At 45.0% G+C, this 14,817-nt stretch overlaps 1 protein-coding gene across 2 annotated transcripts in view; it reads right to left on the bottom strand.

Moving 5' to 3' along the window:
* Positions 1-282: 282 nt before the first annotated feature.
* The window catches only part of SMYD1 (SET and MYND domain containing 1), a 54,335-nt gene continuing 39,800 nt past the window's right edge, over positions 283-14,817 (bottom strand). Inside the window, exons 6-9 of one of the 2 annotated variants that reach the window (XM_027826186.3) lie at positions 7,905-7,997; positions 6,789-6,952; positions 4,198-4,366; positions 283-2,415 (exon numbers count right to left, since the gene is read on the bottom strand). In XM_027826186.3, the coding sequence (XP_027681987.1) occupies positions 2,257-2,415; positions 4,198-4,366; positions 6,789-6,952; positions 7,905-7,997 (585 nt within the window). In that variant the 3' untranslated portion in view covers positions 283-2,256. The remainder of the gene's footprint in view (positions 2,416-4,197; positions 4,367-6,788; positions 6,953-7,904; positions 7,998-14,817) is intronic. The other variant, XM_007063716.4, reaches the window with a different exon arrangement.

Below are 14,817 nucleotides of genomic sequence, written 5' to 3'. Positions count from 1 at the left end.
ACATGATCTAATTCAAACAGGAATTAATTCAGGGGAATCCTCTGGCTTGTGCTATACAGGAGGTCAGATTAGATGAGCACAATGGTTCCTTTTGGCCTGGGAATCTATGAACCTACACTTTACAGATGGTGAACGAAAGAACATAAGAATGGCCATATTGGGTCAGTCCAATGTTCCATCTACCACAGTATCCTGTCTTCTGATAGTGGCCAATGCCAGGTGCTTCAGAGGGAATGACCAGAACAGGGCAATCATCAAGTGATTCATCCCCTGTTGCTCATTCCCAGCTTCTAGCACAGACTTAGGGACTCCCAGAGCATGGGGTTGCATTCCTGATTATCTTGGCTAATAGTCATTGATGGACCTATTCTCTATGAACTTATCCTCGTTTGAATCCAGTTATGGTTTTGGCCTGCACAACATCCCCTGGCAATGAGTTCCACAGGTTGACTGTGCGTTGTGTGAAGAATATTTCCTTTTGTTTGTTTTAAACCTGCTGCCTATTAAATGGTGGCACAGAAAGTCAAATACAAAGGTGAATCTAAACCGATGTAATCTACATTTCTTTCCAGCTTCACCAGAGTTCACATTTTTTTAGCTGAAATTTAGACTCAACTCTGAACTTGGCTAGAGAGAGTAACTGACTTTACCAAAGTCAATGACAGAGGCGAGATTGGAACACAGATGATGCTGGCTCCCTTGCCCATTACACTAGACCATATTCCTTACCACCAGATAAGTCCAAGCTGAACTTGACATTTCTTGAATCAAACCAAGTACGCACGAAAGATATTGGCAACGACATCCGTCATTCTCTTCCTAAAGGAATTGTCCTTCTACCCACTCCCCGCCCATCAGGGTTCAGTTCCTATGGCACATGAGCCTTAAAGCCACCACCTGGCTATATACTACATTAGATCCATCTGTGGTACTCACTGCAGGCCCCAGCTACACATGCCTCATAAATTAACTTACACACCAGGCTTAAGCATGGTTTAAATGCTCTTGTATTGAAACAGGGTAAGCACGACACAGTTTGGTCGGCCAGCATGAAGGGGTCCAAAGCACATTAGAACACCGATGTTGCTCCAGCCCAGGTTGGGACTGGGAACTAAAGGAAGTAGGAGCAGTGCGGAGGACAACTCCCCATCCTCCATTAACAGCAGACGGGAGTTCCCACACTGTGGCCGAGGGAAGCAGTGCTTCCCCGCCACACCCTGCCCCATTGGTTTGTGTGATGGAAGCTCCCAATTCTCTTTCAATCTGCTTTGGCCACTGGTTTGGACCAACACCAGAGCCCCATTTCTGATCACTGTCCTAACCTGCTTTAGAGACTAACCAATTTATCTGAGCATAAGCTTTCGTGAGCTACAGCTCAGCATCCGATGAAGTGAGCTGTAGCTCACGAAAGCTTATGCTCAAATAAATTGGTTAGTCTCTAAGGTGCCACAAGTACTCCTTTTCTTTTTGCGAATACAGACTAACACGGCTGTTACTCTGAAACCTAACCTGCTTTGACTTCATTCATGCTGAGATTTGAACCATTGTCTATGCACTTTTTACTTGGCAGGGCAATGTCAGCTGAGCCATTGTCACCCTAGTTTATACGGTCCTAATGGTACCTAAATTCTTCTACCGAAGGTAGGATCTCTAATTAATCTGCATACTGGTCACAGTACTGCCTAAAGTCTGCTCCATTCGGCAGGTTAGTTCCTACACTACAGAATCGTTTTTGAACTATAGAAAAATGACAGGAAAAGTGTCTTTACTTAAAACTTCCTCAGTGCTAAATCCTAATAGCTTTCTTCAGTTTTCACTCAATCCTCACACAGACAAGACTCCCTTTGGCTCAAACACTGTAGTCCATCCTCATTTTTACTGGGGTCTATCCCCATCCTCACTTGGGCAAGCACCTGCTGACTCCAGTGGAAGATTTGCTTGAGAAAGAACTGACTGAAAGTCTAAGTGAGGGACTTCAGGATTTGGCCTTATATGAAGAGAACTAGACCTAAAATGAATTATTGTGGAAGCGAAGCTATAATGACCTTTTTATTATTTGTGGAAACAAGATCTATTTCCTGTGAAATATTTCTTAGCTGGTGCCCTGAGCTCCTGGAAGAATACTTGTCTCAGGAGATATAAGTGTTCTTAATTAGATGGCATGGTGCTTATTACAAATAACCTCTTCAGATTTGGAAGAAAAGGGTGGATGTTCTACCAGATGTGCAGGAATACAGATAACTGGAAGCTTTGGGGTTACTGTTTCGTGTGGAAGAGGCCCGATGAAGCTTCATTGGTGGGCTCAGGCATAACTTGGATCTTCTGGTTTTTCAGGGCTGCTTCTCTCATTTTGTAATACATGAACTCGTTCTGTTGGAACATGCGCAGCTCCATCTCCGACTGGACACGCATGACCTGCAGGGATGAAGGGCAGGCCAAGTGGTGAAAACTCTACAATATCTCTCAAAGTAAAGAAATAAAGTACCTTCTAAGGTAGGATAGTGGCCTCCTGCTCCCCAGTTCTGTTAGATGGCTGAACATCGGTGCCATCTAATGAGTACTCAGTGGCCCATGTGACAAGGGAGGATGACATCAGTCCAGTTACATAACCTGTCCCTCATCCAGGAGGCCAAAGGCTGCCTAGACATAGAGACTCAGCTGCTCTCCCAAAGCCAGTCATGGTCCCTCCTAGACCAGGATGATTAGTGGTGAGGCAGTGTGGGGTAGATTGCACTGCCACTGTCTGCTGTGGTTCTTCTGCAGACAAATACAGGTTCCCATTCCCAAAGTTGTCAACCCAGAGTTCTTCATGAGCACAAATTCACGGCCAGTGCTAGATTACAGGGCTGCCTCTGTGCCTGCACAGGCAGAGAAGGGGTGCTAAGGATTCCCTTTACACCCTTCTGCAGACTAGCTGGCCTTAGATCCAGGCACACAAGGGTAAGTGGGTGCTGTAAGCCCACTGCTCTCCTCCTGGAGAAGCTCGGCAGGGAACAACAGGGAACGGGCAGAGCCTTGACTCCATCCTCCAATACACCAGACAACTGAGCTAAGTCAGTGCAGGCAGGAAGAAAGGAGGGCTGTAATTTGCTGCTTCTGTAGGCCAGCAACAAATTACTATCCCAGGAGCAAAGGGAGAGCATATGTAACCCACACACCTCCTGGGTGTGGGGTTCTGTCCCATTGAGTGGCACCAAGACCACTTAGAGAGAGAGATAAAATAAGCCTGCTCTACGGCCTTAGCTAAGGAGCCTATGGCTTTTAGCTCATGCAGTAGAGGTTCATGCACTAAGCTCCAGAGGTCCCAGGTTCAATCCTGCCCACCGAAGACTGGGGCCCATCAGCATTACAATGGAATGAAGTGGGTCCCTAAAGGACAATTCTTTTCCTGGGAGAGCACAGCAACGCACTGCCCCTTATTATGGGCTGAGGAAATAAAATGCACATTTGGCAGTGGCTTTAGCCGTATACTACTGGGGCAGTTGCATAAAGACCTATGCATGTCTCTCTCTCACACACACACACACACACACATATCCCTGACCTAGGAGTCACAGTGCCACCAGCCAAGTTCAGGTGAGGACAGAGCTGGCAGGAGAACATGTCACTTCTCCAAAGGCACAGCAAAGCTTACGTCCCGCTCTGTGGCTAATACAGAGGTGAGCAAAACAACTTCATTGGAAAAGGTCACATTTTTCAGTTTCTCAACGCTGCATTTGGAAGTGAAACACTTTGTTTTGAATTGACAATTTTTTACTTAAAAATGTCAACTTTTAGTCCAAATGTCTGTTAGATATGAACATTTTCGTTTCAAATCGACATTCCAAAATGAAACACTTCATTTCAAATCAACATCTTGTTTCAACATTTCCAATTTTTTATCGCTTTTCATTCCATGAAGGTTTTCAATACTGTATTTTGACTTATTCTCCCCATTTGGGATGAAAACCAATGTTAAAACGTTGGAATGTCCCAGAGGATAGGAATTCCATTTTCTAACCAGCTCCAGTATAATCTAATGGAAAACATATTAACATCACACTGCACGAAGCAAGCTTTATATGATCAGTTCCCAGCTTTTTAGGCATCTGCTTCTACCGTTTATTTAAATTTAACTTTTCATATACAATGACAACAAACCAGATTACACAGACACATGTCAAAGTAGGAACTGTCCAAGAGACGCTGGCCACCTACCTCCAGGTCTTTGGTGATTGGGTGGGTAGGTCCATGGGTCACCAGAAGAATAGCATAGGCTTTGCAGATCATGCCATGCCCTGCTTCAATGAGACTGGCATGCCAATGGGTCACCCCTGCCCGCATCACTGCCATCCCTAACTGCGCATTGTTGGGATGGTATATTTTCCTGGGAAAACATTGAGAAATTTCATTGTGAGGAGCGTCTAACTTTCCAAATGTAAATATTAGCTCAAAACACTGTTTACTGAGGGCCAGATTCTGTCATGCTTACTCACACTGAGTGGTACCTCAATCCATGAGTAGCCCCACTGAAAGCAGTCGAACTGCTGGAAGTGGGAGCTACTACACGGTGTGGCAGAACCTGGCTGGGCAGGAACAACATGCTGACAGGGTCTGATACAGGCTCCAAAGGTTTGTAACACCACATTCCATCGATATAACCGCAGTCAGGATCCGACGCTATGCCCCTAACATTGCAGTTCCAGCACAGTGAGCAATTGCTTGAAATTACATTTAAACCTAACGCTTAGCTCTTATGTAACATTTTTCATTTGTGGATCACAAAGCACTTTGCAAAGGAAGGAAAGTATCATTGTCCCCATTTTACAGATGGGGACTCTGACTCACAGCAAGGTGAAATGACTTTCCCCATGTCACCTAGCAGATCAGCGGCAGAGCCAGGACTTGAATGCAGGTTCTACTTCCAGGCTTATGACCCTTCCCCTGGACCACGCTGCCTCTCATCAGACAACAGTGGTCAAAGGCATTAAAATGAAACTGGACAAAATGGCAAACAACACACTCCTGGGAACAATTCTTCTTTGAAGGGAGGATGAATTAGGTGATGCAATAGGCCTTTTCCACTTCTAATGTCTATGATTTTAAAACCTGTGATTTCTAAGAATCTGTGCTCACTTTGTCATTTGAGCTACACTTAGCACGAGGGAGGAAAAACAGAAATTGGAGCGCCTTAGCCTGAACAGAATAAAACCCAATCCATAGCTTTCCTGGCTTTGCAGTAGAAACTTGGTTTACCCAGTAAAGAAGTAGCTACAAAGTGTGCAAAGGAAACAGCAATTTCCATCATATATGATTGGGCTGTCCAAAAGGAGATCACATTAAAATTATCACAACATGGGGGAAGCGCCTGGATAAGATGCTGCTGGGCTGCTAAGATGGAAGGAAATTCTAGACGGTTTGAGGCTCTTTCTAGACCAACTGGGTGTTTCTGGCCAATCACCTCTTGATGGCCAACTGTTGGAAGGAAGGCAAGCAGCTTCCAGGTGGAGATGCCCCAGCAAAGCAAGAGACTATTTCACAATAGAAAATGTCAACAGCCAAAACAAAGTTGAATATATATTATTTCCTAAATGCCTGTCCCCTACCCCCATCACTTGAGTCCTTTAAAATGGGACTGGGCCAAGCCAGCTGCAGGGTGTCAGGAGGAGATTCTCCCCCTCCTCCCCCAGTGTATTCTGGGAGGGTTTTTTTTTATCTTCTTCCTCTGAAGCTTCAGGGATGCCACGGGGGACACTGGGCGAGGTGGGCCAGGGCTCTGGGGTAGCATCAAGCATTTGCTCTCTCAGGTGCTTGGCTGACTGGTTCTTGCCGTCACGCACAGAGTCTAACTGATTACCATCTGTGTGGTCAGGAAGGAATTTTCTCCCAGGTTGGATTGGCAGGGACCTTGGGGATATTGTGCCTTCCTCTGCAGCTGGGGATGCAGGTGACTTGCCAGGATTATCTGGGTGTATCTCATTTAATTATTTCCCTGCCATGGTGGGGGCCTCGGGCATGGGTGCACCTCAGTCCCTCCTGTTCTCTGCCTGTCGCACATAATACTCTAGTCTTCCATGGGTTTCATTTACTTTGGTCTGACTTCAGCTGTTGGGTTTAGTGTGCGAGTCCTGGGTGGGTGTTGGTGGTCTGTGCCATACAGGAGGTCACACTGGATAATCTAGTGGTCCCTTCTGGGCTTAAACACTGACTCTGACACTCAGGAATAAACTGCAAGGAACAGTTACTAGCAGGAGCAAGGGCTAGATGTGACCTGAAGTGGTGCAAAGTAAAAGGGCAAGACAAAAATTTGCATTTGGGGACACCTGTGCAATCCACCAGCAGTTTTCTTATCACAGTAGCATCTCTTTACCAGTCAGAGATCACATTACAGGAGCACAGTGTGTTCTTTACATAATGATAGGTTTTCTCCATGTCTAATTTCTCTGACACCATCTAAGCAGCTCTGGGCAGCTTCTCAGACAAAAGAGATGGATTAATTAAACCTGTCCATTTGCCCTCTGAAGTTATATGTAGACAAATTGAAAAATGATCCTGTTTTGAAGCTTTCCATTCACAAAGTGAGCAAAACTCTCTCTCTCTCTCTTTGGTGATAAAAGCAGGGCCTGATTCTGAGCTCAGTTATATAGGTTTTACACCAGTGTTGCTCCACTGATCTTAGTGGACTTACTCCTGTTTTACACCATTGTAAAGTGAGAGCAGAGTCAGGTCCAGATTCTTTGTAGAAATGTCTTAATTAAATTATAGAGTCAAAAAGAGCCACCATGAAAATGGGTGATTTGATCACATACATGTAACCATCAACCATCCTCTTCGCATAGCCTGCTGCTTCCTCGAACATCTGGAGGTAGGAGAGCACTTCCGAAGCGATGCTCAGGATCCTGAGCAGGTAGATGTTAGTGTCTCCCAGCACAGGCTCTTGTTTCTTCAGACACTCACGACAGAGCTTCACAACCTAGGCACCCATGAAAGGCAAATGAGTTCAAGAGAATGTCACAGCACCACCTGCCCTAGAACTGCACATCCGCCATGACAGAGCGCTGTATCTTGTATGTTTCACGTTTATCCTATTTGCTCAATAGCTGCTCTCCAAAGAGAGTCGGTCATAAACAAGCGAGGAAAGTAAGAGTGAAGGGTGCAAATGTAACCCACTGGTGAGTGAGTCACAGGTTTCCCCTTTGTCCCCATCCGCAAAGGACATGAGATTATTGCAGCCTCACCTAGGGAGTCTTGGCTCTTAGTTCATGCTTTTAGTTCTGGAGATCCCTAGTGTGTTGGCAAAGATGGCTGCCATCACACAAACTTCCCCACCTCACTAAAGGGCATCAGCAGAGAGATGGGACCAGATTGACACCAGCTCTGAACCTCTCACATGCTGGTGAAGGGTGGATCCAGTGTCATCCCTGGAGGTTCAGGCTCATCCTCTATGAGATGGATCTGAGGGGAAGGACTGGATCTGATTCCCTTGGACTCTGGGGGAGTTTGGATCCAGCCCAGAACCCTTGTGACTTGGTCCCATCCCTATTTTATTGCCATGGAGAGAGAACAAGAGCACTCCAGCGAGATAGGCAGCCCCGGTGGAAGGATCACCCACTGCCAGGCTGTGGACAGAGAGGTGGAGGAGGCCAAGACGGGCAGAGGAGAATGAATGAGCCAGGGAGGAAGGAAATGAATACTGGTGAATTAATTTCAGTGTATTCATTCGTTGTCTGCCCCATAAACACTGACATCAGCAAACTGACCCGTCAGCTTGAGTGTGCAACTAGTGCCCCTGTCTGCAGGATTGTTTCATTAATACGACAACACAAAGGCTGACTGAGTCTGCCCGGTGGCTTGGTGAGATCAGCTGCCTGCTTCCTTCCCCTGAAGTTCCACAGCAACGAGAGACCAAAGACACCGGGACTTACTTCGTGGTAGACCCCCTCGGATCGGGCCTTGCTGATCTTCTCCAGGGTGTCCTTGGAGAACTGGAGAACTTCCTTCACTACGTCTTGGGAGGGCTGGGGACAGCATTGGAAAGCTATTGAAACGAATTCACTTCTGAAGTTACACCCGTGCTCCCCGGAATAGAACCAGCTGCCACACTGAGGTCCTGAAGCTTGCTACCATTGAACTCAATAGTAAAACTTCCACTGATTTCAACAGGAGCAGGATCAGCCCCTACCTGTACTAATCTACAGTGTCACTCAGTGCTGATACTGAATAGATATGACCTGATTGTGCTCTCACTGGGACGAGGGTGTAGCAGGGTAGGGGGACAGGAAGGGATCTGAGTGGTTTGGGTGGCTTGGTTTGGTTTGTTTGTTCCTGCAAAATGTCAGAAGTTAGTGACTGGCAATTGGGAGACTCTTGCAAACCTCACGGGGGAATGGAAGAGACTGAGCATGGGAGACAGAGAACAGGCCGCCCTCAGTGGGGTTCCATGGAGTCACCAGGTACTGCATGTGCACAGCATATGGCAGGATTGGGGCCATCGACTGAGACTTCCACAGAGTTCTACCAGGGAGGAATTTAACCCTTTATTTCATTTACATACTTGAAAAAATGTCAGCATTTGGGCCAAAACATGACTTCCCACCTGGCCTTAAAAGCTGGCCCCTTCCAGCTCTCCATGCTGGAATGACAGCTGCAAGCATTCCAAAACCACAAGTCAGGCCCCCAAAATATTGAGATTGTCATGAGATTTAAAAACTAATTAATGTTGGATTCTTTTTCTTTGCCTTCTGGTTTTTGAGTTTCTGGGGTTCCCACTTCTTTGCAATAAGAACATAAGAATGGCCATACTGGTCAGACCAAAGGTGCATCTAGCCCAGTATCCTGTCTTCTGACCGTGACCAATGCCAGGTGCCCTAGAGGGGATGAACAGAACAGGGAATCATCAAGTGATCCATTCCCTGTTGCTTATTCCCAGCTTCTAGCAGACAAAGGCTCGGGACACCATCCATGCCCATCCTGGCTAATAGCCATTGATGGACCTATCCTCCATTAACTTATCTAGCTCTTTTTTGAACCCTGTTATAGATTTGGCCTTCACAACATCCTCTGGCAAAGAGTTCCACAGGTTGACTGTGCGTTGTGTGAAGAAATACTTCCTTTTGTTTGTTTTAAACCTGCTACCTATTAGTTTCATTTGGTGACCCCTAGTTCTTGTGTTATTTACTCCTTCTCATAACACTTCCTTATTTACTTTCTCCACACCAGTCATGATTTTATAGACCTCTATCATATCCCCCCTTAGTCGTCTCTTTTCCAAGCTGAAAAGTGCTAGTCTTATTAATTTCTTCTCATATGGAAGCTGTTCCATACCCCTAATCATTTTTGTTGCCCTTTTCTGAACCTTTTCCAATTCCAACATATCTTTTTTGAGATGGGGCGACTACATCTGCACACATTATTCAAGACGTCGGTGTACCATGAATTTATATGGAGGCAATATAATATTTTCTGTCTTATTATTTATCCCTTTATTAAAGATTCCCAATATTCTGTTAGCTTTTTTTACTGCTGTTGCACATAGAGTGGATGTTTTCAGAGAAACTATCCACAATGACTCAAAGATCTCTTTTTTGAGTGGTAAAACAGCTAATTTAGACTCCATCATTTTATATGTACAGTTGGGATTATGTTTTCCAATGTGCATTATTTTGCATTTATCAACATTGAATTTCATCTGCCATTTTGTTGCCCAGTCACCCAGTTTTGAGAGATCCTTTTGTAGCTCTTCGCAGTCTGCCTGGGTCTTAACTATCTTGAGTAGTTTTGTACCATCTGAAAATTTTGCCACCTCACTGTTTACCCCTTTTCCCAGATCATTTATGAATATGTTGAATAGGACTGGGCCCAGTACAGGCCCCCTGGGGGACATGACTATTTACCTCTTTACATTCTGAAAACTGACCATTTATTCCTACCCTTTGTTTCCTATCTTTTAACCAGTTACCAGTCCATGAGAGGACCTTCCCTCTTATCCCATGACAGCTTACTCTGCTTAAGAGCCTTGTCAAAGATGGACCTTGTCAAAGGCTTTCTGAAAATCTAAGTACACTATATCCAATGGATCCCCCTTGTCCACATGCTTGTTGACCCCCTCAAAGAATTCTAGTAGATTGGTGAGGCATGATTTCCCTTTACAAAAACCATGTTGACTCTTCCCCAACAAACTATGTTCATCTATGTCTCTGACAATTTTGTACTTGATGATAGTTTCAACCAGTTTGCCTGGTACTGAAGTCAGGCTTACTGGCCTGTAATTGCTGGGATCACCTCTGGAGCTCGTTTTAAAAATTGGCGTCACATTAGCTATCCTCCAATCATTTGGTACAGAAGCTGATTTAAATGATAGGTTACAGACTACAGTTAGTAGTTCTGCAATTTCACATTTGAGTTCCTTCAGAACTCTTGGGTGAATACCATCTGGTCCTGGTGACTTATTACTGTTTAGTTTATCAATTTGTTCCAAAACCTCTTCTAATGACACCTCAATCTGGGACAGTTCCTCAGATCTGTCACCTAAAAAGAATGGCTCAGGTTTGGGAATCTCCCTCACATCCTCAGCCATGAAGACCGATATAAAGAATTCATTTAGTTTCTCCTCAATGGCCTTATCATCCCTGAGTGCTCCTTTAGCATCTCGTTCATCCACTGGCCCCACTGGTTGTTTAGCAGGCTTCCTGCGTCTGATGTACTTTAAAAAAAATTGCTATTACTTTTTGAGTCTTTAGCTAGCTGTTCTTCAAATTCTTTTTTGCCCTTCCTAATTATATTTTTACACTTCATTTCCCAGAGTTTATGCTCCTTTCTATTTTCCTCACTAGGATTTAACTTCCACTTTTTAAAGGATGCCTTTTTGCCTCTCACTGCTTCTTTTACTTTGTTGTTTAGCCACGGTGGCATTTTTTTGGTTCTCTTACTACGTTTTTTAATTTGGGGTATACATTTAAGTTGAGCCTCTATTATGGTGTCTTTAAAAAGTTTCCATGCACCTTGCAGGGATTTTACTTTTTGCACTGTATATTTTAATTTCTGTTTCACTTACTTCCTCATTTTTGTGTAGTCCCCCTTTCTGAAATTAAATGCTACAGTTTTCCCCACAACCACAAGGGCTAGAAATCTACTTTTTTTTTGTTTCTAAGGAAAGCTGAAGTTGTTTTATAATCACATGGTGCCCTGAGGTGGGGCTTCAAAAAAAACCAACCACCCTTTATTGTGAAATTCATAATAAAATTGACAACACTGTTATATGACCAAGAACTAAAGCAGTAATCCTGAGTTTGGACCTGAGGAATAGATTTTGATCCCTCCTGAAAGAGGAAGGGGTTTGGATTCAGTGCTCTAGGTTTGTCCTGTTGTTTGCTTTTAACATCTGGACTGCGGGAGGCTTGGGGAATCTTTGTGTTAGATTTTGCTAAATTTGTGAAGAAAGCCACCTGAGATCCTAATGACAGCCAGGCTAGAAAGGGCCCTGAAAGTTTACAATACAAGGAACAAGAATGGTCTTTTACTCGGAGCCTATATACAGAGTTATAGCTTAAAAGATTGAAACTACTGAAGGTAACCAGGTTTTAATATTTTAACCAGGGTTTAAGCCTGAATAGTGCTTTTGGGATAGGTCTACACTGCAAGTGAGAGCATGCCTCCCAGCCCAGGTAGACAGGCACATGCTAGCTCTGCTCAAACTCACACTAAAAATAACAGTATGGACATTGTGACACGGGCTAGCCACCAGAGTGTGGTCAGGGGGCCCAGGCTTGGACTCAGCCAGCCAGCTCATGCCACTACCTGTGCCTCAACACCCACACGGCTATTTTTAGCATGCTAATTCAAGCAGAGCTGGCGTATGTCCTTTCTAGCCCAGTTGGGAATCACACCTCCCGGCTGCTGTGTAGACCTATTGGGGTCCTATCCTGTCCTGCAGACTTTGTTCAAAAGGAATTTTGATGTCAATACAAGTTGTTTTGTCTGAGTAAGGGCACTGGCCTATAATGGGCACTTGAAATGTCACTTAAACAGTAGCAGCACATGCTTGCGGGGCGGGGGGAAGAGGGGTTATCCCATTTGCCTACGTGAATTGTCGAATGAAAGCTGTTTCCTGCCTTCACTAAGAGCCTAATCCCGGTCCCACTGAAATCAATGGAAGCTTTGCCACTAATCTGAAGGGGTGAAGGATCAGAGAACGGAATGGCTGTCAAGTATGTAAACTGTCATTCCAGCATATATTCAGAGGGCATTTTCCATGCAGCTGTGAGGGCTGCTACTAACTGGGGACTGAGCCTGAATTCGGAGAATGTAGACAAGCTGGGCAGCAAGCAGGCACTGTCTCCTGTTAAGGTCAATACCAAGATTTATTACCTATGTATGGAGAGTATTTTTAATCCATAAAATCCCAGGCCTTGCATAGGTACAGGGAGATTTTTCCATGAGGGCACTAAAAGATATGGAAAATATTCACCCTGAAAGTGACACACGCTGACTGTGTGTACAGCAGATCCCCACTCATACACACACACAGAGACACACAAGCCCTCGCTGCTCACTAAGGCTCTGTCTACACTACGAGCAGCCGCAGAGGCCATGCTGAGTATAAGCCCACCTGAAAACCAGTGGGTAGGTATTCAGTACAGCTAAACTGCGCCTCCACTCCTGTGTCGGTATTTCCATGACTACAGTGCTATTTATACACATGCTACCTGGATAAGAACTAACAAGAGTATACGTACATGAGCAGGGGAATCGCATCCCCTCACTCCTTGTGTCGATGTAGCCTAAAGGTTTAACAGCAGGTGCTGTAGAAAGATCTTATATTTCTGAAGATATTGCTGGAGGTGGTCCGACGCCACGGTGATAAGTGTGGTACAAGTGGCCACAGATACAGAATAAAGACAGGTAATTTACTAGTACACGATGAATTACTATAGCAAATAATAGAAACTAAGCAACAGTTTAATTTGCAGTGGTCTCCCAGAAGTTAGTAGGAGTTACAGGCTGCATGCAGCCCTTACTCATGTGAGTAGTTCCTGTTTGTACAAGTAGTCCCCTTGACTTCAATTAGGGCCTGATCCTGTAAACCTTTACTTGTGGGAGTAGTCCTAACAAAATCGAGTGCAAGACTCAAGCTTTTACTGATTCCAGGGATACTACTTGCATGAGTGCAAAGTTGCAGGACTAGGTCCTTAACGTAGTTCAGCTGTGATTTGATTTAGAGAGGAGCTGATCATTGTGTGAATAAAGCTAGCTCATAAAGAGAACAGCAATCAAGGGAAAAAATTCCCACTTACATGTAATCAGGAGCTATCAGCACCGTCACAAAGTAAAACAGCCTGTCAAGGAAAACAGCTTAATACCCTACAAGACACCCCACAAACTTGCCATGCTATCATAATCCATTCTTCCAAGAACTCGTGTGAAGCTGAATAATAAACAAATACAAGTCACTATGCTTCTGTGCAAAAGATAAATAGCCTGTCGTGTGAACTCCCCACAGAGAATCGACCCAATGCAGTCACCCACAAAGACCTAGCTAGAGGTTCTCACAACAATTTTTTTGGTGGCCTCAGAGTGCAGCCACCAACTCTTGCTGGTGGTCACTCAGACAATTTTCCCTAAAATACTTAATTAACTTTATGAAAAACAAATAAATATGCACATATACATGTCCAAATCACAGCAACTTATTTATTTACATTCAGAATAAGAAGCAATGGTCTCAAGTTGCAGTGGGGGAGGTCTAGGTTGGATATTAGGAAACACTATTTCACAAGGAGGGTGGTGAAGCACTGGAATGGGTTACCTAAGGAGGTGGTGGAATCTCCATCCTTAGAGGTTTTTAAAGCCCAGTTTGACTGAGCCCTGGCTGGGATGGTTTAGTTGGGGTTGGTCCTGCTTTGAGCAGGGGATTGGACTAGATGACCTCCTGAGGTCTCTTCCAACCCTAATACTCTATGATTCGATGTAGGGGTTTTTTGCAGACTCAATAATAAAAATAATGTAAGTTGTCTCTATTCTTTACTGGACCTAAACAGAATAGAAACACAAATATAGGGGCTTTACATGTTCTTGTCCTTTTTTTAAATTATTGTTTCTTTTGCTTCTTTTGGTTGCATTTTTTTAGACTTACTAGCTAGTAAGTCTGCTTCTGTGAAAAGTGATATTTGTACGTTTGTTAATATCACTTTTCACAGCAGCAGACTTGTTAGCTAGCAGGGAGGCAGTGAAAGTGATATTGACAAATATTCAAATATCACTTTTCACGGCAGACTTACTCAGCCCTGGCAAGCTGGGGCACAAATTAAGCCTTGGATGGGGAGGTGAGTAGGGAGGCAGCAGGGGTGATGAGGGGGGTGATAAGCTTGGGGATAGAGTCTTGCAGCCGGGGGATGGAGCCCGCTGCAGTGCAGCCAAAGCCTGGAGCTCAAAGCCCCACAGTCAGAGCAAGTGGCAGGAGCCCACTGCTGTGGAGCCGGACCCTGCCATCCGCCACCCCAGCGCTGAAGCCAGAAGCGTGAGTCCCACCTCCCCCGGGAAGGTGGGGAACTCACACTGGCTGTCTGCTCCTCCAGTGCTTGTGGCTCCAGGGGAGGCCAGGGCCCATCTCCTCCTTGCAGCCCCAGAGGGGGGACTGCTGCTTTGCCCCTTCCCCCAATCACTATCCAAGAAAAGCCCCTGGCAGCCGAAACACTGACCTAGACCCTGTGTTTGTAACCAGGGAAACTTCCTTTTAACCTGCTTGGGCTAGCTCTGGCCTACCCTGTCTCCTATTGCCTGGGCGGTAGCCCCTCTTGTCTGCTGCAATACAAATAGTAAAGACGAAGCATCGCCCCATGA

The sequence above is a fragment of the Chelonia mydas genome, chromosome 4 (genome assembly GCF_015237465.2).
Source record: "Chelonia mydas isolate rCheMyd1 chromosome 4, rCheMyd1.pri.v2, whole genome shotgun sequence".
Taxonomy (NCBI): domain Eukaryota; kingdom Metazoa; phylum Chordata; order Testudines; family Cheloniidae; genus Chelonia; species Chelonia mydas.
Note: the sequence above shows the minus strand (reverse complement) of the source record. Positions and strands in the feature narration are given on the sequence as shown.